Source organism: Ursus arctos, unplaced genomic scaffold (genome assembly GCF_023065955.2).
Source record: "Ursus arctos isolate Adak ecotype North America unplaced genomic scaffold, UrsArc2.0 scaffold_16, whole genome shotgun sequence".
Taxonomy (NCBI): Eukaryota; Metazoa; Chordata; class Mammalia; order Carnivora; family Ursidae; genus Ursus; species Ursus arctos.
Genome location: NW_026622830.1, coordinates 1,732,189 through 1,760,186, shown reverse-complemented (window position 1 = coordinate 1,760,186; position 27,998 = coordinate 1,732,189). Strand labels below are relative to the sequence as shown.

The following is a 27,998-nucleotide window of genomic DNA, read 5'->3' as shown; positions in this document are numbered from 1 at the left end:
CGAGCCCACGGCGCGGCTCTCCCCGCGCCCGCCGCCCCGCCCCCCAGCCCCCCCTCCCCCCCGCCGGCGACTGCGGAGAATGAGCGCCCGGGGCCGCCGAGCGCCGCCGGAGCACAAGCCCCGAGGATTCCGGGCTGATCCCGCGCGCGACCATGTCGGTGGCCTTCGCGTCCACCCGGCCGCGAGGCAAAGGGGAGGTCACGCAGCAAACCATCCAGAAGGTGGGCCGGGGCGGGCGCGCGGGGCCGGGGCGCGCGGGGCGGGCGCGGGGCGCGAACAAAGCCGGGGCGCAGCCGACGGCCGCGACCCCGCCGGGCCCCCCGCCGCCCGCGCCCGCTCTGCGGAGGGGGGCACCGGGCCGGGGGCCCGCCTGGCCGGCGGCGCGGGGCCCGACGGTGAAGGGCCCGGGCGCTCGCGGCGGCGGGGGGAGGACCCCGGCCCGCCCGCCGCCCGGCCGAGGAGCCCGGGCCCGCGAGTCCCCCGCGGGGGCGTGGGGGGGTGACGCCGAGTCGGCCGCCCCGGAGCCCTTCCGGAGCGCGCGGCGCCCCGGGGTCGACCTGCGGGCCGCGCTTCGCGGCCCTCGCGCGCGTGTCAAATTGTTTTTCAGCGTGACACCCCGGCCAGCCTCCTCACCTAACAGAAACTTTACCGATTCGCTTTACAGCCTTTCCGCGCGTCCTGTAAGTTTGGCCTTGTGGCCCTGCCGAGATAACGCTCACAGGGGTGCGGGGGCATCTTTCACTGAGTCTGACGCTTTCAAGTCGAGATGTTACGTTTTCTTCTGTTTCTCCTTAGAAGGCAAGTTCAGAAGGAAATCGGTATTAGCCATTCCCGTTTGAATTTTCACAACGTCTTTGGTAGCTGCCCTGATTTCTTCTTCACCCTCGGGATTCTTGGGTCGGCGATTCGCCCTGGTTCACACTAGCTTCCCCCCCAGGGGGGTCACCTTGATGACCTAGGGTCTCCCTTCCTTAATGGCCCACCAGGACCTTGTGGACCTTGTCCTCAGTCTCTTCTGTGCCTGGAGACTACGTTGGTATCTGACAACGAATCTCACTAAGATGGAACCCGAAAAGAGAGGACCTAGAGGAGGGCAGAAATACAGAGAAGTACAACGTGTTTTCAGCGAACACTTAAGTGGTGCGCTGTGCACGCTGGGCACTGCTCAAGGGCTTTGCAGATCCTAACTCATTTAATTCTTTGTGGCAGTTACCATCATCTCTGTTTTACAGACAAGGAAGCTGAGAGGTAGCAAAGCCAGGTGCTTTGCCAGGAGACAAGTCCAGACAGTGGTCTTCTGGAGCCAGGACTGTTAATCCGGCAACGCTTGGCTAGGCAGAGGGTCAGGCGATCGGCTCAAAGGCACACTTTGGCAATCCAAGGGGGTCCCCTGGCACCCTGGCTTTTTGGAGCTCAAATGTGATGAGCACAGTGACTGTTCCTGAAGCTGCCTTTGGCCTAACAGTCACTTAGTTGTAAGTGTACTTTGCACTTCCCCCCCATGAACGCTCCCCAAAGTCTCCAAACAGAAGTGTGTGTGTCAGAGCGCTGCTCCCAGACAGCAGATCAGAAAGAGGGAAACCTGCCGACCATTGGAAATGGGTCTTCGGTTTAGGCGTTCATCCGACCTGACCTGATGGGGTTAGCGTCCCTGTACTTGCCTCGGTGTGTTGGCAGCGCACAGATGTAGCCAGGGCTCTTGTTGGCTGTCTGTGAGGGCTCGGAGGTGCGTGTCTTCCACTCACACTTACAGGGTGGAGAGAAGCCAGGGGTTCCTCGGGAGCTAGCTTGGTAGTGACAGAGAGCAGGAAGTGTACCACTTGTCCTTAGGGTATATTTGAGCAGGAGTTTGTCTGGCAAACTTCTGCTCAGCCTTCACGGTCCACTCAGGCGTCCTCTCCCTCATCCTCTCTTGGCCTAGTGTGGTGAGTGTGGCACGTGGACACCGCCTGGGCTCCTGAACTTGCGAGTCACTGACTTATCCCTTGTTGTGTGCCTCGCCTGGCACACTGCCTGGCACGGTGAGTGCTCAGTACATACTAGAGCGTCGGTGACGGTGGTTCTGTCAGAGAAGCGTCTGGGAAAGGCAGATGTGTGCATTTTCTGTGGCTGCCCTAACATCATCAGAAACTTGGTGGTTTAAAACAGCAGAAATTTTATTTTCTAACATTCCGGAAGCCAGATGTCCAAAGCTTAGGTGTTGGCGGGGTTGGTGACTTTCTGGGGCTCTCAGGGAGGATCTGCTGTATATTTTTCTCTGAGCTCCTGGTGCTGCCGGCTGTAGATGCATCACCCCCATCTCCGCCTTGGTGTTCGCGTGGTGTTCCCCTCTGTGTCCGTTTCCCTCTTCTGTCAAGGATGCCAGTCATAGGGTTTAGGGCCCACTCTTCTTCCGTCTGATCTCGCCTTAACTTGACCATATCTGCAAAAATCATTATCTCCAGATACGGCAACATTCGCAGGTACTGGGGATTAAGACTGGAACGAAACGTCTTGAGGAGTGCAGTGTAACCCATAACAGAGGGAATGTGGGGCAGGGGTATTCCGGACAAGGAAAACCAAGATGCAAGGGTAAGAAGGGTCTAGAAGATCGAGGGAGTTGCGGGTGGTCCCACTCGTGGCCTGAGTAGAAGGGTATGGAAGATTGAAGGAGTCGAGGGTGGTCCCACCGGTGGTCTGCATGGAGCAGGTCACGGGACCAAACCTGGAAGGGCGGGGACAGCCAACCTGATCTGGAGAACCTGGGCTGTGTGCTGCTGTGGTTTCCCTTGTAGTGACCAAACACCGGCTCGGTGCAGTGGGAGATGTAGGCAGAACTGCACTTCTGTGAGAACCACAGGGAATGTGACTTTGCCGCGGCCCCTGAGGCGGAGATGGGCAGTGTGTCCCAGCAAGCTCCAGGGGTGCCCGTACCTGGCTAGGTGGCCTGCAGGCTGGGACCCACCCTGGCTGCTCTCCTGGTTGGAATCCTCGCTGGGTGCGGGAGGGTGGGGTTGCGGTCATCTCCATGGACTGTGTGGCTGGGCTTGGGCACATCGGAGGGGGCCCTGCACACCGGGACTTGGCTGGCATGCAGACCCCTCCTTGTTGCTTGGCACACGGTGGTTGCTTAATAAATGTAAGTTTTATTGTTTCTGCTTGTGTTGGTTTTCTTAATCGTTTTCTTGGCTAGGGGGTGGGCACAGTGTCTCGTCTCCCCGTACCTCCAGCTCGCTGTGCAGGGGGGAGACAGGCTCTCTGGGAGCTGGATGGAGCTGGTAGACATTTGGGCACCTGGACTGTTTGCCAGTGCGGTCTAGGAAGGTGAGGCCCACGGAGGGCAGGTGCTATGCCCGGGGTCTGAGTCCTGGGGTGGTCAGGACCAAACCCACCCTGCCCCACTGTCCTCCAGGGGCAGGGGGATCGGGGGCACAGAGGTGAGGGATGGCCATCTAGGTTGGGGGTGGTTGCCATTTGCTCTCTGTCTTAAAGAATGGGTGCTACTTTGGTAAGGAAAGTAAACTGGCCATTTTTAAAATGACCTGTCCCCCAGCTGCAAATGGCTTGTGGATGCCAAGCCCCACGTTGGCTAATCCACTGTCTTAGGCAGCTGTTACTGGCAGCCTTCTCCCCACTGAGCAGAGCCGTGGTCAAGGGAAGCACCGAACCTGTCTTTCCATCCGCAGGGACGGGAGGGGGTGGTGTGGGTGGGAGCACAGCCCTGTGGAGTGGCCGGGAGCCGGGGCCTGGGGTGCTGTTGGTCAGCTTGTGTGAGGGGGCTGCCCCGTGAGGCCCTGAGGCAGCCCCTGTGGGGGAGGCGTGAGGAAGCACGTTCTCAAGAAGGGAACAGGCCTATGCTCCATGCCTGTAAAGCATGGCAACGCGCCCTCCTGCCGTGCACGCCTCCAGAGAAAGCGTTGCCCCTGCCTGCTCCCCGGGCCCCGCGGAGCCCCTCGGGCCTGGATGATGAGGAAGCATTGGAGTGAAGTGTAGCGGTCACCTCCGCCAGCATGCACTGGTTTCCCTCACAGTAGCTGTGGTTGCAGCTTTGAGACGGAGGGAGCGATAGCCGGGCTTTGCCACGTGACACTAATGGGTGGTCCACACCGGCATTCTCGTGGCTCTGGCCCTCTGCCCCTAACCTCTTCCCCGGCCAGTGGGTCAGGGCCTGAGCACCTGCCCTGCGTGCTCGGGAGTGGAGGGCAGTGGCCCTGGGATCCCCAGGCTGTGAGCAAGGAACTGGCATGCCCAGCCCCACAGATGCAGGAGTTGGGGGGGCCTGGCACTGATGTCCCCAAGTCCTGCAGGACCTGTGAAGAGGTCGGACCAGTCTTTCCCGCCTGATCTGCAGTGAGCACCCTGACTGCTCACCCTGCCACGTGAACAAGACAAGTCAAAAGGCTCCAGGGAGAGGTGCTAGAAGTTGGTGCAGAGGGGGCTCCTGTAACTCGGTCCCATTCCACTTGGCCAGCATGGTTCCTGTGCAGCACGCACAGCTTGGATGGGCGTTTCTGTTCCTTTTCAGCTAGAGGTTGCTGGGAGGCGGGGGAACAGTAGGGCCTTGGGTTGAGGGGGAGCACGGGACCCCATGGAGCTGCAGGGGGCAGGGGAGCTTCCTGGAATAAAATTCTTCAACTGATAGGTACCCAGGCTTAGCCTTTCTGTGCCTCGGTTTCTTTCGTCGGTTTAAATGTGGATGTTGTGAGCTCCTCACAGGCTGTGCTCTTGGCTAAGCGAGGTGGCCTGGCACAGGAAGGCGCTTGGCATCCTAACGGAGGGTCTTCAGCCTTTTGGGCAGACACTTGACCAGAATTGATCAGTGGCATTCTGAAAAGGATGTGAGGGGTCCGTCCCAAATGGCAAGTAACCGTGTCAAGTCCGGGGTCGTACAGAGAAGAACAGGTGGCTGCTGCTGCCTGGGCAAGACGCGTGCGAACGTCGTGCATTTGCAAGAACACACACCTCTTCCTTCCTCCTGGAGGCCAAGTGGTCTTGCTGCCTATGACTGGCACTTGGAAGTGCTTCCAGCCCTGAAGGCCGGAAGTGACTCCGGCGTGCTCTAGGGAAGACAAAAGTGTGTTTGCTGTTGCATTAATGTTAAGCATGTTTTACTGTGCCCTTAGAGGTTTTAGAAACTGGACACATGTGTCAAACAGAGCTAGGAGCACAAGGCAGGGGCCAGCTCCTCCTAAGGACACTTTGCATGTGGGGTTTGGGTTTTTTTGAAACCCACACACCTAATTCACGTATCCTGCAGTTGGGTCCTGTTGGCTTTCCTCAGTAGAGTCTGACACCACTTGCTGACCTCTTATGCATTCCCTGGTGGCTGCCCGTGTGCTAGGAGGGTAGAGGGGGAGCCCTGATCCATGAGCAATGTGGCTGCCCTGAGAACGGAGTGGGAAGAGGCGGCAGAAGTGCCACATGCTGGTTCAGCCACCTGGCGATGCTTAACCAGCTATCTGGTTGGCCAGGGTCCTTCCCTCTGACACTTCAGGCTGCTCCTAGGAACTTCCCTCGTGCGTTCATCCACCGCATGTTGTGGGAGGCAAGCATTGTGGCCCTGTTTGTAGCAGCAGAAGGTCTGAGGCCAAGTGAATCCCGCTTGGGATTCTTAGAAAACTTAGGAGCTTCGGGAACAATGAGGTAGGATCTTATATGCAATATAGAAGAATCTCCAGGATGTCAGAGCAGAAAGGGACCAACAGAGACCAGAGGGAAGAAACTGCTCCACCTGTATACACGGTGAAGGAGGCATATATCCAAAAAGGAGCAGAGGCTGGCTCACCCTGGTGGCTTTGGGTGGGAAGACCAGAGGCTCAGAGACGGGAAAAGACACTAAGACGAGGATCTCACCGCCACTCACCAGCCACAACTCGATGTTGACCTCTGGCCCCTCCAGATAGTATTGCCAACCTCTTGGGTCATCCCTCCTCAGAAAGTCTTGATCGGAATTGGTCCTGTCTCCTCAGGAAGTCCCCCCATGGGATCGGTCATCTCTCCTCAGGAAGCCTCCCCTCAGGATCAGTTATTTCTCCTCAGGAAGTCTCACTCAGGATTGGCTATCTCCTGAGGAAGCCTTCCCTTGAGATTGGGTCATCCCTCCTCAGAAAGTCTCTCTCAGGATTGGTCATCTCTCTTCGGGAAGACCCCCCCCCCACACACACACACATACCTCAGGATAGATAATTTCTCTTCAGGAAGTATTGCTCAGGATTGGTCATGTCTCCTCAGGAAGTCTCCCCTAAGGACTTGTCATCTATCGTCAGGAAGCCTCCCCTCAGGATTGGTCATGGCTCCTCAGGAAGCCTACCTCAGGATCGGTCATTTGTCCTCAGGAAGCCTCCCCTCTGGATTGGTTCATCTCTCCTCAGAAAATCTTGTTCGGAATTGGTCCTGTCTCCTCAGGAAGTCTCCCCTCGGGATCGGTCCTCTCTCCTCAGAAAGTCTTGCTCAGGATCAGTCATGTCTCCACAGGAATCCTCCCCTCAGGATCAGTCATTTCTCCTCAGGAAGGCTTCCCCCCTAGGGATCAGTCATCTCTCCTCAGGAGGCTTCCCCTTGGGATCTGGTCATCCCTCCTCAGAAAGTCTTGCTTGGGATTGGTCATGTCTCCTCAGGAAGCCTCCCCTCAGGATCAGGCTATTGCTCCTCCACCATTTGTCAACTTCTGGCATATGTGGAGAAGCTCAATGCCATGGTTTCTCAGTCCATTCTTTGTTAGGATCTCTCTTTGTCCTCGATGTTTTTGGCAAGCTGGAGAATGTTCTAATCTGGAAATTCACATCCTTCAGTTCCGAGAAAGCACACTGAACAATTTTTGGATGATTTTTCTTCTTATGTTTTCTTTCTGGAAGTCCAGGAAGAATTGTTTTTTGTCACTTGGATTGTTTTTTTAATTTTATCATCTTTTCTGTTTTCTATTTTACTCTTTTTACTCTGCTTTCTAGGAGTTTTCCCCAATTTTACACTCCAACCCTCCTGTTGATTGTTTTTTGTTCTGGTCAGTATAGAAATACCCCAGAGCTCTGTTTTGTTCTATTTCTGTTGTGTTTAATGGTGTCTTTTATTAATTGACACAATCTTTTTTGCTCTTTGGGGTTATTAATAATACTTGCGCGTTTCTTTCTTCTTGTTTTTGTAAGTTTGTTTCTGTCATGGCCTTCATCTCCCCCAGGTGAACCCTCTGTGGCCTCGGCTTGTCTAGATGGCAGACTTCCCAGGAGCACTCTTCTTGAGGGCCTGGCCCGGGGTGGGGACCACATGCTTGCGGTTGGTCTGTGGCGTTACTGGGGGTGCTCTCTGGCCGTCAGTACCCTGGCCCTTCCTCACACCTTCTTATCTGCCTCCTGCCAGCCTCTGGGTTCCCAGTGTGGCTGTCTCACAACTGGCGCCCTGGGGTCTGGTCTGCTTATTCACTTCTCACTTGTTTGCTGCCCTCCAGTTCTAGAACCCTGCTGCTGGCACTGCAGTCTCAGCCTGCTCTTCTGTTCGCAGCCCTGTTTTGTCCCTTACTCACCGGGGTCGCCAGGGTTTAGAGGTCAGGGCATCCGGTCCACCATCTTTCACCCACCTTGGCCTGGCCTTTTTTCCTGAGTGTTTTTAACTTGATGGAGATAGTGCTCTGTCCCTTGCTTTTTCATCTTCTCATCCTTAAAGCAGAACATTATAGAACCTCGCGCTTATAAAAACCATAAGAATGTTTACGCTGGCTGGTTCTGCCGCAGTTTGTGTGACACTGTTGTTGACCATTTAACTCCCCCCGGTGTTCGAGTGTTAAGACTGATGCTGAAATGAGCATCCCGAGCATAAAACATTTCAGGTTTGTGGCGTGTGTCCTTGGGAGAGAATTCCTGCCCGGGAATTACTGTCAGGGGAGCCGAAGCCACGGGTGCTTTCAGAGGGAAAGGAAGGTCTTTCGTGAGTCTTAACGTGCAAATGGTCAGAGTGCCGTTTCCTGGTGTGTTCAGTCAGCCCTGAACCTGCCCACAGGTGGCCGCTGGGCCCACAGTGCCACCCTCCGGTTCTCCCAAATGGGCAGGCCCCTCAGTCACTGAACTGTGGGTACGCTCTCCACAGTGGGGGAGAGGACCGAGCTCTAACTTAGAGCAAGAGAGACCGACCTCTGGGTTGTAGAGGCCGGGGCGGGGGAGGGGGGGTCGTCGCTCGCAGGGCCTCAGGCTGCGCTAGGCCTCACAGCACGGTGGGGCCAGGCCCTCTGCGCCGTGGTCTCCCCTCTTGCGGACGGGTTTGGGCCGCAAGCTCTGTAGGAGCAGGGCTCTGAGGCCGGGGTGTAGTGAGGGGCTCACGGCGCCCAGGGAGGAAGGGTAGGCACCCCTCCGGCTGGCGGCCAGCAGCTCTCGCTCAGGGCCTGCAGCGCTGAGCCTGCCCGGAAGAACCTGCACCTCGGTGACCAGGCACAATTCGTTGAGGGCAAAGGCATAGATTTTTCCATTGGCACAAGTTTCCAAATGAAGACATCTTTGTGGAAAGCAGCGTTTGCCTTGGGCCCAGTGCCCCTCCTTACCGAGGGCAGAAGCTGGTACCTGCGCAGGTGGTGAAAGAGCCGAGTCTTTCGTCACAGCTGGGTGGACGATGGTTTACACTGCACCCACCTCGCCGTCCTGAATGCCCACCAGGCCCCGGGCCGGCAGGGTGGGCTGGCTGTGGCTGCCCGGTCTTACCCCCTCCCCTGCTCCCATAAGGCCTTCCTCCCTCTCGTGCTTCTTCCCGCACCTCCTCCTGGTTCTCCCCAGGCCATCCCAGGTGCTGCCCCCCAAGTGGCCGCCCTGAAGAGCTGCTCTTACAGGTCTTTGTGATGTTCTGTGGGGCTGTGAGCGGCCTCTCTCAGGAGGGACTGCTTGTGTGGCCATGACGTGGGGATCTCCAGACGGGAACTCCGTTCCAGCATGCCTCATGTTGACTCTGGGCCTGCCCTCGCTGGGCAGGTGCACTGTGGTCAAGGGCCCTAGACAATGGGGAGTCCTGTGGCCTGTGGGTTTTCCTCTGCCGCGTGAGAGAACCTGGAACGTGCCCCCGGGTTTGTGGGGGGACGGACCCTGGCACGTGGAAGGCCATGCTTAGCACAAGGATGTGGGACGTGTTTGGTCCTGCTGGCCACGGTGATGTGGAAGAGTTTCGGTTCTCTGTATGGAACACCACTCTGGGGATGGTTCCCATCGCGCACCTAATGGAGCGACTCCAGCGGGCGCCCCGTTGTAACCCTCCAGCCCGGCGCCGCAGCCACATCTGTGTCCCGTGTTCACGTCTGCTTCCCCTTCAGATGCTGGATGAGAACCACCACCTGATACAGTGTATCCTGGACTACCAGAGCAAGGGCAAGACGGCTGAGTGCACCCAGTAAGTGGCTGTCGCGCTGTGGAGGTCACCCTCAGGCATGGCTCCCCAAAGAGGGGGAGGAAGTTTGGAGGAGCTGGAAGTGTGGGAGGAGAGGGGGCTGCCTGTGGACACACCTGGACGGTGAGCCCTTCCGGGTAGGACCTCACGTGACACCCGGGGCTGGACACAGAGTGGGTGCACGAGCCAGTGTCCAAGCCCCCCAGAGGTGTGACACGTGTCAGCAGCTGCCACGTGCCTGGGGACTTTCCTGTGTTCAATTGAGCTTCCCCATGTCCCCCCGGCTTGTTTGGGGAGCCTCTTCACGGGTGCAGCGTTATCGAGTCCGCCTGGTCTGGTCAGGGTCAGATGGAGGAGGCCTTGTTCTCTGGCATCTGTTCTGTGTCTCCCTCAGTCTGTCTTGTGCCTCCTCGTGACTCCTGCCCCCCTCCCCCCCACTCGCATTCTCGGAACAGACCTGCTGACACCTCCCCCTTGGCCAGCGCCTTGGGGTCTTTCGGCATCTTATCATCAGACAGGATCCCATTCAGGACCCAGGCTGGACCCCGTGCCCTGCCCTGCCCTGGACCACAGAGCACTCTTGCCTGCCCCGTCCCTGGGCGTTGTCGGGGGTCCGCTTCCCCCGGGGCTTGGCTGCAAGGCAAGGCTGCGCTGCGGACGCTGCGTCGGATTGGCCCGCCGGGCCCTCTGCCTCACCGCGTGCCCCTGACCTGCAGGTACCAGCAGATCCTGCACCGGAACCTGGTCTACCTGGCCACGATCGCGGACTCCAACCAGAACATGCAGTCCCTGCTCCCCGCCGTGAGTGCCCACAGATGGGGGGCGGCGGGCCCCACCCTTGCCCAGCGCAGTCCGGCACGGCCTCACGCTGCCGGCGCCGGGAGCGGACGGCTGAGTGCGTCACCTGGAATAACCAAGTGACAGACGGCAGTGTGGAAAGGGGGCGGGAGGCCGGTCAGACAGAGTTGTGACATGGGTGTCTTTAGCAAAGGGAGCTGACACCGAGGAGCCAGACAAGAAATGGTGGGAGGCGGGTCTCGGGAGAACAGGAAGTGGCACGGGGCTTCTCGCTCTTTGTCGTGAGCCCTCTGGAGCAGTCTGAGCGGTGGTGACCCAGGAACGTACGCTGCTCCGACTTAGCAGCAAAGCTATAAAAGCCCCCGTGCAGGGAACACTTTAAGCGTCAGGATAAATGTTTTATTTTCGAACTTTTTAAAACCTATTTCCCCAAATCAAGTTGTTGCTTGAAGGCAAGGTCCAGCGGCGGCTGCCTCCTGCGTGGTGAACAGGGGCGCAGCCTCAAGAGGGCCTGGCCCCTGTTGACCGTGATGGGCTGGGAGGTTCCAGGACAAACCTGTCACCGGGAATGGCTTATCTCTCGATGCCCCGTAGTCCCCTGGAAGGTGACATCATAAGTGCCAGGAAGCGTTCTGCTGATAAAAACTTTAAACCAACTTGATTGGCCTGTGAAATTGCGATTCCTCACGCTGGAGATACCAGTGGGTCCTGCTGGGAACTTTATTTCCTTGGCCGGGTCTAGGCACCATGTGTGACCGAAGCTTCGGAGCTGCTGTTTGGTCTGGATCTGGGAGGTGAGGGTGCACAGGTCACTCAGTCCCGTCACCCTCTACATCCTGATCAGATTTGGGCTTGTAGCAGGCAGGGCACACACAGAGGAGGAGCAATGGGAGTGCCAATGTTAAGGCACAGGGCAGTCTGTGCAAAGGCCCTAGGGCGTGGGGTGGTATGGATGAGGGACACACAGAATCTTGGCCAGCTGAGGCCAAGGGGGAGGGGCAGGGGTGTGGAGTAAGATGAGGTAGATGGGGTCTGGTGGGCGGGCGAGGTGGTTCCCTGTACGCCCGGTAAGAAGGCCCATCTTTGAATCTCCAGGTGTCGATAAGCTTATTATTCATGTGAGTTTTCAGTGTTCACACAAGAACGCTTGGTGTTTCCTCTCCGTGGCCTGAGATGTTTGGACCTAGTCCCTCACAGTCGTCTGATCAAGTGTGAGAACAACAGGAGGTTATAGGCATTTGCCAGGTGGCCATGAAACACAAAGGTAGATCTCAGGAGCCGCCAAATCCCTGGGGGGCTTCAGGTGGTTAACCCTCCTCCCTGTTACCTCCCTGTTGCCTGCAGCCGCCAACCCAGAACATGAGCCTGGGACCCGGAGCACTGTCCCAGAGTGGCTCCAGCCAGGGCCTGCATGCCCAGGGCAGTCTCAGCGATGCCATGGGCACGGGCCTGCCCCCGTCCTCCCTCATGCAGGGCCAGATCGGCAACGGTGAGTAGCCCTGAGCACTTCGGGGTTGGGGCTGGTTCCTGGCAGCAGCGTCACGCACTCAGGCTTCCAGGTGACTGGCTGTCTCAGCAGGGTACCCCATGCCCTGCAGAGCTAAGTGTGGGACCTCTCTCCTCCCTGAGGTCCTGGCTGCTGGGCGGCTGCTGTGCCTGGACGCCTGAGCGCGGGGGGTCATGTGCAAAGGGAAAAGCACTTTACACCCTCTACTCTGCTTTGACGCTGTCGAATTATGGCCACCTCAAATGGATGTGTGGGGTTCCACTGGATTTTTTAAACAAGAACAGAAAGGTTATCTGTGGAGCGAGAACTATCTATCGGTAGTCTCTGGGAGCCATCGTGGTGATAACGAACGGCCGCGTCCTCTCCTTGGTCGGCGTGCACGCTGGTTTCTTTATTCATCACTTAATCATTTACTTCATTGTGGCGCTGTTGACATGCGTTAGCCTCCCCCCGCATGATCACGTGAAGGGACGCGGGGTGTCTAGCAGCAAGGCCAGGCCTGCCATCAGAGGCCGTCTTCCGTGGGTTTCAGGCCCTCCCTGTGCTCCTGGCAGGTCCGAACCATGTGTCCATGCAGCAGACCGCACAGAGCACGCTGCCCACCACCTCCATGAGTATGTCAGGCAGCGGCCACGGCTCGGGGCCGGGCTACAGCCACTCGGGACCCGCCTCGCAGAGCGTGCCCCTGCAGGGCCAGGGCGCCATCGGCAACTACGTGTCCCGGGCCAACATCAACATGCAGTCCAACCCAGGTACCTCCCTGCTCGGCCCTGGGGCACCCCCCCCTCCCGCCCTCGGGACTCCTGCCCAAGCCCAGCACGGGCCCTGGGGCCCTGCAGAAGGTGTGCAGGCTGTGCACAGGGTCCTGGGGCTTCCCAAGTGGCGGGGGACCCTGGGGTCTGGCTTTGTGGTGGGGCTTTCCGCTGTTCCCCGTGGCAGCTTCAGGCGACATCCCTGCCAGGGGGTAGAGTCCAGGCTCACAGGGGATGGGGGCAGTGTAGGCAGGGTGCAGGGCTGCGGAAGCTGGGCCACGGGTCCTCGCAGGCTGGGCATGGGGCACTGAGCACTGAGCAGCAGCAGGCCCAGCTCAAGACGTCCCAGAGTGTCAGGCGCTGGAGTTCAAAGGCTTAATACGAAAAGGGAAAACAGGCAGTATCTGCTTCGTTTATTTTTACTATCAACTATATACTGAAAATGAGGATATTTTTGATATATTGAGTCAAATAAAACATTACTAAAATAGATTTCACCTGTTTGGTTCTATTTTTTGACATGGTTCTCATCCCATCCCATTGGATAGTCCTGCTGTAGCGGGTTCTGAGCAGGGGCGGCACGACTGGACTGGCCAGGGGCAGAGGCCTCCAGCCAGGAGCCTTAGAGGCCCAAGTCTCAGGGGCGGGCACAGGCCTGGGTCCTCTGGGACCAGCCTTGGGGATTCAGGAGGACACGACTCGTGTTTTCCTGTGCTTGGAGGGGGCCCAGAGCCGAAGTCTCGGTCAGGGAGAAGGGTGGTTGGGGTCTGGGGTGAAGGGTGAGGGTGCCCGCCTTGGGAGCTTCTCGGGGTTATTCGGGTCTGTCGTGTCGCCCAGTGTCCATGATGCACCAGCAGGCAGCCTCGTCCCACTACAGCTCGGCACAGGGCGGGAGCCAGCACTACCAGGGCCAGCCGTCCATTGCCATGATGGGCCAGAGCGGCCAGGGCAGCAGCATGATGGGGCAGCGGCCCATGGCGCCCTACCGGCCCTCCCAACAAGGTAATGCTCGCGCCACATCTTTCTCCCCGCGAAGCTGGAGGGTGCAAGGCTTTGCACGTTCCTTAGTATGGAGCGAGGAGGTTGGGGGTCTGGAGCCGTGTGGGGCTTGCAGAACATAGAAGGTTGAAAGCCAGTGCTGCTCCTGGAGGCAGACCAGGCTTGAGCCGCTGCTGGGGGTCGGAGTCGGGCGCAGCATCCGAAGCAGCGGCTGGGGCAGTCGTGTTCGTAAGTACCAGGTCCGGGGTACCTGGGGTGGACGTGGGGGAGAATTCCCAGGTGGCCGGGGGGGCCCATCGAGGGGGTTCTCCTGAGCAGAAGAATGTCCTGAGTTAACGTCGCACGTGCACTGTCCGCCCCCAGGGTCGTCCCAGCAGTACCTGGGCCAGGAGGAGTACTACGGCGGCGAGCAGTATGGCCACAGCCAGGCTGCCTCGGAGCCCATGAGCCAGCAGTACTACCCTGACGGTGAGGCCCACGCCCACGCTGTTGGGCAGCACGGGGGCTCACGGAGGCTCCTGACCGCTGCTCTCTGCACATTCCCATTCAGACCCAGAGCCCCCTCGTCTGAGTGTGTTTGGGGAGGACGGTGAGGGCTGGTCTGGCAGTGCGCCCAGAATGGTCTCTGCCGAGAGAAGCTTCCGGCTCAGGCCACAGCTACTCACATACTTGAGGCTCCTCGTCCCCCTTCCCAAAAGGCAGTAGGGGTTACGTCTGGATGAGTAGCTGCATTAAAGAGTTTGAGAAGAGGGACCCAAGTGTCACGGTGAGATGCCTTCAGGAAGGTGGCATCTGAGCCGGCTTTAGTTTCTGCTGCCCAGGTAGTCTCTGCAGGTGATTTCCATTCCGTGCTCACCTTTCAGTCATTTTCAAATAGTCTCGGGATTTGTGGACATGGCGTTTAAAGTGGTCCTAGAGGGGTGCCTGGGTAGCGCAGTCGTTAAGCGTCTGCCTTCGGCTCAGGGCGTGATCCCGGCGTTTCGGGATCGAGTCCCACATCGGGCTCCTCCGCTGGGAGCCTGCTTCTTCCTCTCCCACTCCCCCTGCTTGTGTTCCCTCTCTCGCTGGCTGTCTCTCTGTCACATAAATAAATAAAATCTTTAAAAAAATAAAATAAAGTGGTCCTAGAGGGTGGGTGGGATTTGGGGAGGAGGACGACACCGGACAGGGAGCACCTGTGTGGTGGGGCGGGTGGCTGAGGCCAGCACAGGGCACCCCACGGAACAGTGACAAAGGCCTCCTGAGGGTGCACGACACCCCCCAAGGGAGCCCCCCAGGAGCCGGCAGTGGGACAGCAGTGCCCCCGGAGCTTGTCACGTGTCGGGCACTGAATATACCCTCTCCTCTTCATAAACCGTGCCAGATGGACTCCTCACGCTCACCCCACAAGTAGGGTGGCGGTTTGCGTCTTGAAGACTCGGAGGCCGGGAAGCCGTAGGAAGCCCCTTCGTGGGCTCAGTTGGGGGAAAACAGATCCAGGTCCCGCTCTGGACGCTCCTGAGCTGATAGCGTTGCCCGTTCAGTTCACGGCTGTGTGGGCGTCTGCTGACTGCCTGTGGTCTCTGTTTGCCCGCAGGACACGGTGACTACGCCTACCAGCAGTCGTCCTACACGGAGCAGAGCTACGACCGGTCCTTTGAGGAGTCTACACAGCACTACTACGAGGGCGGTAAGGAGCTCCGGGGCTCGCTGCGCCCACGGCTCGGCGTCACACACACCCACAGTGGGGGTGCAGGGCTCTGGGAGGCCCGGCGTACAGAGAGGCTGCTAATGCAGGCCACGCACGGCGTCCCCGTCCACGACGCGGGTGGCTGCAAGGGGCTGGACTGGCCGTGTTGGGGTCACAGGGGCCCAGACTCCACCATCTGGCTCGGCTGACTAGCTTGGGGCCTGTGAGCTGTGTTGAACGCCGTCCGGAGTTACAGACTCGGTCGGGGAGTTTCAGGCACCCCACGCCCCTCCTGAGCCGGCCGGGCAGTGCCTGTGCAGGGAGTGCCCCTTGGGTTCGGCTGGGCATTTCTTCAGACACGTGCTGGCCAGGTAAAGCCTGCAGCAGCCCCCACCTCCACTCTGGCGCTCCGCAGTGGTGCTGCCCTAGGGGCTGTCCGGCAGAGGTGGGGTGAGGCGGTGATGAAAGAAGCCGGCTTTATCAACAAAAACCCAGTGACTAGCACGCGCCCATTTCCCTGCTGCAAATGCTCCCGCCCGTGCCGACGTCCAGCCTCCAACGTGAGGTCGGCACACACACAACTGGGAAGAAATCCGCACATTCGCTTCTCAGGCGGGGCCCCCAGAGAGTGAAGGTACTTCCCCCTGCCCTTGGGAGACCCCAAGAGAAGAGAAAACCATGAAGTCCCAGGACAGCGGGACACAGTGGGCTTAGCCCAGGCTTCCTGGTCCAGGCGTCCGAAGCGGGGACAGTGTCAGGGTTGGTAGCAGGGCCCCTGGGGAAGGAAACACAATAAACACGAAATGGGCAGCTTGTGAACCCCGGCGTTTTTGGTGGCTTTTTAAAATATAACAAAATTTACCACCTGAACCATTTCCGAGTGTGCAGTCTGGTGGCACGAAGCACATTCGCCTCGGTCTGCAGCCGTCCCCACCGTCCGTCTCCAGAACCTCCTCTTCCCAGGCTGATTTTCTGCCCCCGTCAGACACGGGCTCCCCGTTTCCTGCCCCTGGCGCCCAGCTCGCCACTCTCTGTCTCTGCACATGATGACCCTAGCTCCTTTCCGTATCTGTCACCCGACTGGCCTGTCTCGCGGAGCGTGACGTCCTCAGGTTCATGTGTGTGGTGGCAGGTGTCAGACGCCCTTTCCCAGCCGGAATCTGTTGTGTGGATGAGTTTGCTCGTCCGTTCGAGTGTTGACGGACACTGTCGGGTGGCTTCTCTCTCTCGGCTGCTGTGAATACTGCTTCTGTGAACGTGGGTGTGCAAACCTCTCTTCACGTCCCTGCTTTTCCCTTTGCCTTTATACCCAGAAGTGGAATCATGGCTCTTACAGTGTTCTGTGTTTAATTATTTGAAGAACTGCCATATGGTTTTCTACGCAGTTTTGTGTTTTAGTTACAATGTTAGGGGATCACAGGACATGTGGAGACTACAGGATAATCGCCAAGAAGGCTGTGCAGGGGTCAGTTACCAGTGTTTCCCCGCAGTGGGTGCCATCGCTGACATGGCTCAGACCCAGCGTTCTTGTCCCGCGCAGTCTGGCTCCGAGACCCCGAGATGGCCTGTGCCTGGTGCAGTCACCCAGCCAGGCAGGTCTTCACCCCAACCTCCACGGCTGCCCGCGTTGGCCCCTCCTATTCCCAAAGCCGGTGCAGTGACCTGGCTATCACCCCTGGCTGGATTTGAAACCTGATGATGGATGTAGAACGAGAGAACCAAAACATCCCATCTCAAAATAAAATTATTTAAGAGTAACTCGATGTTCCTTATTTTTAGGAACTGGTTAAGTGTTGGCCATTCGTGGCGAACAGGTAGCGCTTTCCGGAACCCTTCTCTGTCACCACAACTGCCCCTGGTCTTGCGTTCTGTTAACAACCACAGTGAACTCATCAGCGATCCCACCTGTGACCACCTTGGCCCTTCCCTCATCCACACAGTTGCCCCACATACTGTTTTTTTCCAGTCAGACCCAGGCTGCTTGTCATCTCCGCTCCCGCTGGGGGAGCGCGCTCGGCAGCCCAGCTCCGGCCCGGCGGCCCACGGCTGCAGGCACTGACCGCCACCTCGAGCTAGTAGCTGCTGGTGACGTGTAGCCGGGTTCACCAAGCAGGGGGCCCTACTTGGCTGAAAACCTGTGTGTTTAGGCCATTTTAAAACAATTCGATGTGTAAACGTAGTCTTTGGCGTGCTCGGGTGTCAGCCTGCCCGAGGAGGTGCCCTGCCCTGGGGCCTGTGGAGCTTCTCCCTGCAAGCACTCCTCTGTCAGCCCTGCCCTCCCTCTGCCTCCGGGGATGCCAGTGCTCGGGGCCGGGGAGGCTCTGCTTACCGCCAGTCAGCACTGCTTCCACCAAGGGAGGGTCCGAGGCAGAAACGATTCCCCCAGACAAGGTCGGGGTGTGCCGCTCAGCCTCTTAACTTCGATGTGCACATTTTTATACCTTCATTTTTGGGTTACGTGTTCTTACCTTCCGTAATTGATGGAAAGTTTGCTAAAAAGCTTAGTAACCTTTTCTAAGGCAAGGGTGGCAGATGGCATGGTTTCCTCCTGAATCTGGAAGCATTTTGTTCCGTCTTGTTAATTGGACCCCTACCTGGGACTCCGCGTACTTGTGCTACAAGGACAGCTCACCCCACAGTGGGCGGCCTTGCCCGCTCTTGTGTGAGAGGCGGATGGTGTGCTTTGAGAAGACGGATGTGCGTAGTGGCCTGTGGCCCCACGGAGATGGAGGGCGTCAAGTGGAAACAACGAGAAGGTGGATCGAAGCCGAAATAAAGATCTTTCCGGTAATTACATTGATCCCACAGCTGGATGTGGAGCCTTGTGGAGCATAGGTGTCTGGTGCTGGGGTTCTCACGGGAGGTGGCATCTCACAGGAGCCCTGTGTGGTCCCCCAGAACGAGAGGGCGCTGGCGCACAGAGGGCCGCTGCTGAGAAGGGGCCAGGGCGCGTGGTAGGCCAAGCTGGGCAGGATAAGGGGATGAGGGGCCAGCTGAATCAGGCAGACACAGGTGCCATCAGGGGCCCTGCCGAGCACTCCATGGAAGCTTGGGCGTCCTGTTGCACTTGGTCGCTGTGAGGTTTGCGGCAGCAAAGACCAGACAGAGCCTGTGTCCACCATGACACGCCCACCGGGCACCATGTCTGTGAAAAGAAGCAGAGCTCCGGTGGGCTGCTGTGGCAGATTCTCCTGGCTTGTGCCGTGTGCTCAGGCCAGGTGCCGAGGACCAGGGTGTCAGGGATTCCACCTTCTGTGTAAGACCATACCTGTTTGCACGTGCACCCCCTAACAGACTCTGGAAAGATACCCAGGACACCAATAGGAGTGGCTGTGGTGGGGGGAAGGACGGGGCTGGGGACCTGGCAGGGCTGGAGACGGCCTTCTTCCCTGAACCCCTTGAAGGGGGGCTGCATTCACTTTGACATTTCTCAGTCACACGAACGCATCTGCCTGTGCAGAAGTTAAATTTAAAAATACTAAACTTACCGGCCGTTACTGAAAGTCAAAGTAGCCTGACCTTGCTGCCGTCCAGACCCGTCCACGCCACCGAGCCCCGTGGTCACAGCGCTGTCGTCTCAGGTGTCCCCTGGGCCTTGCCCCATGGAGACCGGTGCGCCACCTGTGGGTGGACATTCAGAACAGCAGGGACAGTGGCTCTTCCGGGATCGGCCAGCGGGTGTCCCTGGGGCACAGCTTATTTTGAGAAGTAGTTTCTATCGAGTGCGTCAGTGAGCTGATGGGTCGCTGGTTCCCGGTGGCTGTTTTGTGTCCACGTTCCTCAAGCGGCCCCCTTTCTACTGGGTTTGACTCCAGCGAAGGGAAGGTTTTCTGTGGTGCGTGGGAGCAGAGCTATGGTTCTCAGAGGCATCCCCACTAACATTTGTTGCACACCTACTGTGTGCCAGGCCGCAGCCGGCCAGGTGCATGTGAGTGAACTCCTTTATCGATTTCCACATAAAGAGTGAAAGGGGCTGTAAAGCTGAGAATACTCAGACTGACCGAACCCTGAAGCCTGGAGAACCCCGCCACGTCTCCGCCACACTTGTCGACTGAGATACGTGCCATGCACCAGGGTCCGCGCTGCCTGGAAGGAAGGGCTGGGAGGAAGGAGCCCTCAGAGCTCAGGGCCTCTCAGGGCGGGGAGCAACTGCGGAGATGCGGTGGGCCTGCAGGGTCAGCGCTAGAGTCCGAGCGCTCGCGCACTTGCGCTCCTTGTGGCTGCAGTTCAAGTCCCCGTGGAGGGCGCAAGCCTTCACAGCTCACAGCAAGGCTGCTACTTAGAAACTATGTCTCCAGGATCTGGTTGGGGTTTTTTTTGTTTTGTTTTCTTTTTTGTTATTGTCGTTTTATTTTATTTATTTGATAGAGAAAGAGAAAGCATGAGCAGGGAGAGCAGCAGGCAGAGGCAGAGGGAGAAGCAGACTCCCCGCTGAACAGGGAGCCCAACACGGGACTCGATCCCAGGACCCTGGGATCATGACCTCAGCGGAAGGCAGACGCTTAACCAACTGAGCCACCCAGGCACCCCTGGGACATGTTTTGATTTAAAAGAAAAAAATAGCCGACTATAATAGTCCCCTCCTGCATCCACAGTCTCACTTCCTGCGGTCTCCGTGACGGGGTCCCCCTGACGCACGGCCAGAAGGTCAGGTGCACCCTCCTGCTGCGTCTCCGCCCGCGTCGCTCACATCACTCCATCCCATCGTCACAGGAGAGTGAGCACAGGACAAGAAAGTGTTTTCAGAGCCAGAGGCCACATTCACACCACTCTGATCGCCTCACATCGGGACAGCTGTCTCGTGTCATCGGTTACGGACACGCCCTCGCTGTGCCCGGTGCATCACTGACACCTGACCGCGGGTGTGGCGTGTGGAGGGGAGCACGCGGTGTGTGCAGACTGTGGCTCTGCCCCGGCTGCAGGCAGCCACGGGGTCTGCGATGGATCCGCACAGATAAGGGGGCTGCTGTGTCGTTTCTGGGTTGGCTGTTAGTCCGCTGTGAGGTGTTGCAGGCGAGTGAAGGCCCCTGGTCCCCTCCACGCCCCTCCTGCGGGAGAACTGGGTCTTTCACAGATTTGGGACCGAACTTCCTACAAATTAAAGGCAGTGTACTTGGCACGGTTGAAGAACCAAGCCCTATTCAAAAGAAAATGAAACTAGACTTAAATTGGTCTTTTCGTAAAGGTGTTTTGAAAACCGTGAGTGGAAGTTAATACCCACACTGCATCTAAAAGGACAGCTCTTGAGACCTGCGTCAGGAAGACTTTGTAGGAAGACTTGAGAATGGTCGTTAGTACTGCCCTAACTCTCAGTAATTACGTGGCGATGCCCTCACTGCTCTCCTCAACCATGTTTCTTACTGTAAGCTTTCTTCCAAAATGAGCCTTTGGGCATGGATGCTGGCTGGCTCGATTTTTGAAAATAAGAATTGAAGCATTTTGGGGGCACCTGACCAGCTCAGTCAGTGGAACGTGTGGCTCTTGATCTCGGAGCCACAACTTCAAGCCCCATGTTGGGTGTAGAAATTACTTAAACTTTTAAAATATATAGGGGTGGATACCTGCCTTTAAAAAAAAAATCCTTTGTGGCACTGGTTTCCTAATGTCGAAGGAAAAACCCGGGACAGGCCTGAGCTGGAACCGCGTACCCTGGCTTACATGTTTGCCACCAGAATGAGGGTGTCCTGAAACTTCGGAGTCTGAGCTGTGTGAACACATGAACTTAGAGTAAGTGGTCTCCAAGGAGCGTCCTGGTAGCTACTGCTTACCTCAGCGTGTCCGTCAGCCACGGAACTGGCCCCTTCTGGACGTGCTGGGACCATCCCGGGCTGCTGGATCGTGGGTTTGAGTGCTGGCTCCTGCGCGGACGGGCGGTGCGCCTCAGTCCCCCATCTGGACAATGGGCGCGCAGTAGTGCTCATCTCGTGGTGGTAAGGGAGGTACACAGGGTACTTGTCACCTGCTTGGGCCGCACGGTAGCCTGCTGTCATGTTCCAGACACTGCAGCTAACGTTTTCCTTACTCATGAGATGGTATTTCTTACCACTTGACCTACTGGCCTGTGGATGGAATAAATCCATAGGAGTAAACACCAAGAGGGGTGCGCGTATAGAACACACGGGGGGTCACTGGTCTGTCCTGTTTCCCAGTCCAGGACTCTGAGGGTGTCTCCGTTCCCTCTACCACACTGCACTCTGCCTGTTAGCTCCGTTTTCAGTGATGTGTTGTTAGCTGTCTACTGTGTTCTTTTCACAAGCAAAACCATAGTTGATCAGAGGCTGAAACGTGCTTCCTTCGAAGTCGCTGCTTCGGGCCTGCTTCACGCTGAACTGGTGTGTAGGACTGTGGGGCGAGGTGAGGCAGACGGGTGCTGAGCGCAGCAAAAATCACTCTGGAGACCAGAGGTCCGAGATCCAGGAGTCAGCAGGGTTGGTCCTTCCAGGGGCTCAGACGGACAGTCTGCCCCAGAGCCCCCTCCCAGCTTCCGGCAGCTCCAGCGGTCCTGGTGTCCTTGGCTCGTAGGCACGTGACTTCATTCTCGGCGTCAGTTGTCATGTGGCCTTCTCCCCGTGTCTGTGTCCAAATGTCCCTCTTCTTATCAGGACACCAGTCATTGGATTAGGGCTCATTCTAGTCCAGTACAATGTGCTCTTAACTATTTGCATCTGCAAAGACCCTGTTCCAGATGAGACCACGTGCACAGGGTACGTGGGGTGTGGACTTCAACATACCTTTTTGGGGGACACAGTTCTACCCAAAACACTTGTATTAGCCTTAAATTGTATTAACTTTCATTTTGACTATATATTCATATTCGAAGTGTTGCAGAAAAGAGAAGATACTGAGCAACTGAGTTGGTCCCGGGGTTTCCCAAGGGGTCCACGTCGTGAGTGGTGGGAGGAGCCGCCTCCGTCTCCAGAAACACACCGTGTGTCTCCTTCCCTCCACAGGAAACTCTCAGTACAGCCAGCAGCAGACGGGGTACCAGCAGGGTGCAGCCCAGCAGCAGGCGGGGTACCAGCAGCAGTACCCCAACCAGCAGAGCTACCCCGGGCAGCAGCAAGGCTACGGTAAGGGGGAGGCGCCTTCCCGCACAGGCCCCACACATGGCCACGCCGCCGTTCACTCAGTGGACGCTTAGTACACTTACTTTGGAAGAGTTTTAGATTGCCAGCCAAGCTGTGTGGATGGCACAGAGCTCCCCTGCTGTTCGCCTCGTCCAACCACAGTGCGATCGTCACGACTCAGAAACTAACACCGGTACAGTGCTGTGGACTGAACTCACAGTTTATTCAGATCTCACTCGTGTTCCCTGAGAGTCCTTTTCAGTCCCAGGCCCCACCTGGGATTCCCGCATGACATTTAGTGTCATGTCTCCTTAGGCTCCTCTGGGCTGGGACCGCACCTGGGAAATCCGTGTCCTCTGGACCTTGGCGGTCGTGAGCAAGACTGGGCAGGTGCTTTGTAGGACATCCTTAGGTCGGGCTTGTCAGAGGTTTTTCTCAGGATGAGACTGGGCTGTAGGCTTTGGAAAGACCACATGAGGGGCATGTTCTCATCCCACATCAACATCCCGACTTGCCCCTGATGTTGACCCTGGTCACTGGTCCCCCCACCATCAAGTTGTCCCTTCTTTCTCTCCCTTTCCTAATCTTTGGAAGCAAGCCACTGAGTCCAGCCCACACTCAAGTGGAAATTGTCTACATAGACAATTTGGAATTTTTCTCTAAGGCAGAGTAATTAATTAATGATTAGTTATTAATCATTTATTAATATATACTTATGGATATTAATTTTACACATTGGGTTCTATTCCAGATTTCTCTGTTTGGTTCAGCTTGTCCAGCTTTGCCTCCTGGGAGCTGGAGCTCTTCCAGTCCCTTTGCCATGCTCCAATCCTTTCATTTTTGAGCATCTTCTTATTCTCTGGGACCACGATACTCTCTGTGCTCTATAGCCCTAGAAGCAGCATGTCTCGCAGGAGCTCTGGGTCCTCTGACGGGAGAACAGCGTTAGGGACCAAGAGCCGGGTGCAGGTGGGCGTTTTCTGAGCCACTCCCACACGGTCACCTGAGATGGTCCACATATGCGTTAGTCCGGCAGCAGCTTCCAGAAGCGCTCTCCGGCTTTTGTTCACCCCATGAGGATTCCCTACAGTGCCAAGGGGCCAACAGGCCTTCACAGACGGCCATGGAGCCCACCAACAAGCATTGTTCTCCAGGCCCGTTGGACAGAGAAGTGGACAGAGGGGGCTTTTCGAGATACAGCAGCAACAAGGGGAGAGCCCCGTCCACTGCAGATGAGCGGAGTGCGGGCTCAGTCTCCCTGAGGGCCGTCCTGCCAGGATAGCAGCCGCACACCTGCCCGGTCCTCTGTGGGCCTCGTCCCCCCGGGCAGGTCCACCCAAAACAGTGCAGCCCCTGCCTCTGGCCTGCAGGTAGTGTCTGCCAAGAGCCCCGACCACACGAGGTTCTTCCCGAGTCCTAACCCGCTCCCAAAATGCATGTGGGCTGTGCTCTCCAGAACCCAAGGTGCCGGGTTTGCGCTTCCAGATGCTGCCTAGTGTTGCCACCACGCGATGGCCTGGCAAACGGTTAGCATTCAGAGTACACGGTAGAAGCCGTCCTTGAGACTTGAATGAGTGATTAGTCTGTCAAAAGAGTTCCGGGAGTGTTCGTACAATAGCTATGTGTCTATACCCGAAACATCTTAGTTTAATGTAAACATAAGCCTCCATTTGCTCGCCCAGGCAGAGCTGGCCCCGTTCCTTCCATCAGCCGTGCGGCCCTCTGCGGGAGCTCGTCCAAGGTGGCGGCTCCACCTTCGCACCTCGGGACCACCGGGGGGGCGGGGGCTTTTGAAAAGTAAAAGGGGCAGGCTGGGCCCCCACATGAGGTGTCTTACTGCACTCATGGGGGATGGTGGTACATGGGAGGAAGGAGAGCCATAGTTTAAGATTCTTATTCGACCCGTTGCAACCACGACTCATTAAATAGCATTTTTTGAAAATTATTTGGCCTTTATCAGTTCTTTCTAAAGGCTTCACTTTAGTTTCCACGGGAGCACCCACCGCCTCCCTCTAGCATGCGAGCCGCAGCTGCTGTGACACTTGACCTGCGGGTTTACAGCAACCCCGTGGCGGACACGGAAGCCGGCGCAGGTCGCTGGACAGCAGCCCGCAAGCCTGGGCTGCACAGGACCCGCAGGCAGCCTTGCTCACGCGCTCGCTGCTCTCGTGCTGCGGCTTGCAGACTGAGGAGGAACGGGGTGGTGCTTCAGACACTCGCGGTGGGCTGGGGAGCGCGGCGGGTTGTGCTCACGGTGCCCGCGTGTGTCCCTAGGGCCTGCCCAGGGAGCCGCCTCGCAGTACTCCGGCTACCAGCAAGGACAAGGGCAGCAGTATGGAAGCTACAGAGCGTCCCAGACGGGCCCGTCCGCCCAGCAGCAGCGGCCGTACGGCTATGAGCAGGCAAGACCCATCGTGTCTGTGGAGACACGACGAGGCTTTCTCTCGTGGTCACTCGGAATGATGTGTGAACGAATTGGCTGCCAGCCTCCCTTCCAGAATGTTAATTCTCTGAGCCTGTGAGGCTTTTAGAAATTAGCTCTGCACATACTCTCACCTGGGTCAGACCTGGCTGGCCAAGTGGCTCTGACCTCAGGGTCCCAGCCCAAGTTTGCGTCCAGCCCTGCTGCCGACCCCTTGGAGGACCTTACTGGGGGAGCTGGGAAGGGGCCTCCCTGACCTTCTGATCTCAGTCATTAGCCACAGGCGTGGACGGATGGCCTTCAGAATGCCAGGGACCGCCTGCATCATAGTTCCAGGCAGAGGGCTATTTGCTTGCTTGCTCCTCATACTCCTGGGTTTGGGGGCAGGGTCTGTCTGATACTTTTACTCGTGACTGGGGAAGTATAACCTGTGTTTGGTCTCTTGCAGGGCCAGTATGGGAATTACCAGCAGTAAGGGACAAGCGCTCTTCTTAGAGCCTCGCAGTGGCATATCCCTCCAGGGATGGTCGGGCTGATGGCAGTTCTGATGAACCGTGACCTCTTGGTTGCCCTTCCACCCCACACAGCGTCTGCATGTGAAGCGTGCACATTTCATGCTGGGTACGGTGCCAAGCACGCACCGCTGGCGAGAGACGGCGCTTCGATGGTGTGACATGTTTGGTGCTGTGCATAGTATTGTGTGTCCATACGGTGGGAGCTTGTCTCTTTTTTGTCCCCCTCCTCGATGTTTCTAGCTAGCTTTAGGGGTCCTCTTGTCATCAGAGTACTCTGTGCCCAGGAATGGGACACAGCCACAAGATGCCATAGTCCATGTGTTCACAGAAATGGGCCTCAGGTCTGACTCTTCTCACGCACTTGTCACAATGTGGGTTGTAAACTTGTCTTTCACTGGCTACACCACAGCTGGACATATGCCACAGCCCCTGGATGGCAGCCTCTTCCTGTGCCTCGATGGGAGGGAGGGCATCTTCTATGTTGTGGGTCGGTTTCTGTTACACAGTGCTTCATTCGGAGAGGCTGTCTTTCCCAGAGCTCACACATCGCCTGTGTCTCTCGCCAGTTGTGTTTATCCACAATGTCCTCTGTCTTTGTACTAAAAAGTAAAGAGGGATCAACGAGTATATTCTAAATAAACGTACAATTAGCCTAACCCAGGGAAGGAAAGAGGGGGCAGTTCTCTGAAGTGAGTGGTGTTGGCCCTTGTTTATCTGACGGCCATTTCTGGGATTTGGATGTTTGATATGCCCAGTTCTACATTGGTAACTTAAAATATTTATACCAGAGTTTCCAAACAGTTGGCAAGTTGTTTGTTTTATATTATTTCTTCCAGGACCTACTTGTTCAGATCTCCAAGCAAGCGTTCCTTTTCTTTTAGAGATATCTGAAATTCAGATCTTATTTTTAAAAAGAACCCCACAAATTTTACTGTGTTCTTCCTAACAAAAAGGAAAGGTTTTATATGGGGAAATTTGAGTAAATTTTACATTCCTAGGACATTAAATCCCATTTAAATTCTACACAAACATTAAAGATAGCTCACTTGGGAAAGTGTAGTCAAAGGAAAAACCGTGTATTTCACAAATTAGAAAATACAGACATTCTGTCAACTTTTACCTGAACAGTAATACCCACATGAATACTTTTAAAACATCCTTGGATAAATGCTGACGTACTTCTAACAACTAAGAAAATTTTTTAAATATCCAATTCTTGATATATCAGGTCTACTGAAGATGATTTTTTAAATTGTTAAGTTTCAGAAATGGTTTAAAAGTCTAAGTAGTTCTTTATCCAGAGTTGTTGAATGGTTTACAGTTTACGAGGTGTTTTATGTTGTTTTTGTTTTGTTTTGTTTTGTTTTGTTGCTTGAATGAATCCTGACAGTCCACACTGGGAAATATGGGGGCAATTATTGTTCCCATTTTACAGATGAAGAACCGAGCTGCAGATTAAAGATTGCCCCAGACAAGTACCAGTCCTATTCTAGGATATTTTCCCCTCTTCTGTGGGGACAGAATCACACATACGCTGGGATGGGAGTGTTTATCTTAGAGGCATATGGGTTTTAAAAACTCTTGACACTGGTAAGGGCTTAAAAATACATATCTATATTAAATTAATGAAATGAGAGTTCTTAATTGCTATATGACACAGACATTAGCAATTTCATTTAGGGAGGTGTCTCCCTTGCTTTTGTTCTGTTCTTTCTTGGTAGTTTTCATAGAACTAATTTGCAAATCTCAATCGGGGACTAAAATTCCCCATTGAAAATGTTAAACATTTTAAATAACTGTGAAAGTAGTTTTATTTTTATTCCTTGCCAATCTGCGAATATGCCTTTTATGTGTGTGTGTGGTTTTTTTAAGTGCTGTATTAATACTTTTTGAAAGAAAAGGACACTTGAACTTATCCCAAAACTTCAATCTGAAATGTCTTACATTAAGAATTTCTTGAATGTTGTGTATATATTTTAAAAAGCACTTTGTGAAATAGTTTGTACATTTATTTCCTAATTTATACATGATTTTTGGTATTAATATATTTAATGATTAATAACAGAATGTTTATTTAATGTGTTGTCCATTTTTATGTAATATTGTGGGGGGAAAGTGATGCCAGCAATTCTTTTTCATTAAATGTATTATATCTTCTCTTCTGTAATATGTTTGCAAAAGCTTAGGCTAAAGTGAGTTGTTCGTGAAGTGTGGTCGATGGTGCTTTGTTTTTTATGACTGCTTCCACAGAAGGTCAGCGGACATGCAAAGAAGACCTGGACGTTGGCGCTCGTTCTTCCTGCAGTGTCCCTGACCCCCAGCAGGTCGTGGATTTGAGACATGCCCACGGTGTCCAGAAGTGCTGATAAACTCACAGCGGCTGCAAAGCCTTGCCCCGGTGCATGGCGGACTGGGACTCGGGCTGCTGGAAGGCCCCCAGCGCTCGTGGCCCCTGGTTCTGCCTGTGTTTGTGCGAGCAGGTGCTCCGAGGGTGGCACTGTTGCTGCCGTTCCCCTTTAGATTTGTGGAGCTCTTCCTTCATTTCTATTAATTGAACAGGTCAGATTCGTCTTATTTGTGAGCACAGTACATTTTCTGGAAAACATCCTATCAGTTCATTTTTTCCAGTCAGAGTTTGACGCCCATAAATTGCTTATGATTTGGTGTAATGTATGAATAAACCGGTTCTTCAAAACCACCCTAACCAGGGAGTTTCTGTGCTTTGTGTTCGGACCAGCGGACGGGCGCCTGATCATGGATGGGGCAGTGGGCGTCCGTCTGATGAGGGAGGCGGGTGTCTGACGGGGGCAGCCCGTGCCTGAAGGGGGATGTCTGGGTCTGTCTGACAGGGAAGGCGAGTGTCTATCTGACCAGGATGGCCAATGTCTGTCTGATGGGGGCGGTGGGTGTCTGTCTGACAGGGGTGGCCAGTGTCT

At 56.0% G+C, this 27,998-nt stretch overlaps 1 protein-coding gene across 4 annotated transcripts; it reads left to right on the top strand.

Annotated features, from left to right (window-relative positions):
- The first annotated feature begins 62 nt into the window (after window positions 1–62).
- SS18L1 (SS18L1 subunit of BAF chromatin remodeling complex) lies at window positions 63–27,766 on the top strand. Of its 4 annotated transcripts, XM_048222301.2 has the most exons (12): window positions 139–221; window positions 665–680; window positions 9,260–9,336; window positions 10,050–10,134; window positions 11,476–11,620; window positions 12,193–12,390; window positions 13,228–13,392; window positions 13,753–13,857; window positions 14,966–15,058; window positions 22,009–22,128; window positions 24,400–24,527; window positions 24,996–27,766. In XM_048222301.2, the coding sequence occupies exons 3-12, from the start codon at window positions 9,260–9,262 to the stop codon at window positions 25,020–25,022; spliced, it is 1,143 nt and encodes a 380-aa protein (XP_048078258.1). In that variant the 5' UTR covers window positions 139–221; window positions 665–680; the 3' UTR covers window positions 25,023–27,766. The 4 variants fall into 4 exon arrangements, with proteins under 4 accessions (XP_048078257.1, XP_048078259.1, XP_048078258.1 ...); XM_048222300.2 differs by lacking the exon at window positions 665–680 and having other exon boundaries at window positions 63–221; XM_048222302.2 differs by lacking the exons at window positions 665–680; window positions 22,009–22,128; window positions 24,400–24,527; window positions 24,996–27,766 and adding an exon at window positions 16,549–16,816 and having other exon boundaries at window positions 70–221.
- The last annotated feature ends 232 nt before the right edge of the window (window positions 27,767–27,998 follow it).

Bases quoted from the DNA above. Each gene is read 5' to 3' on its own strand.
- SS18L1 (XM_048222300.2), top strand. From the start codon at position 153: ATGTCGGTGGCCTTCGCGTCCACCCGGCCGCGAGGCAAAGGGGAGGTC. The intron at 9,337-10,049 runs GTAAGTGGCTGT...CCTGACCTGCAG, and splicing joins AAGACGGCTGAGTGCACCCA to GTACCAGCAGATCCTGCACC. The intron at 11,621-12,192 runs GTGAGTAGCCCT...TGCTCCTGGCAG, and splicing joins GCAGGGCCAGATCGGCAACG to GTCCGAACCATGTGTCCATG.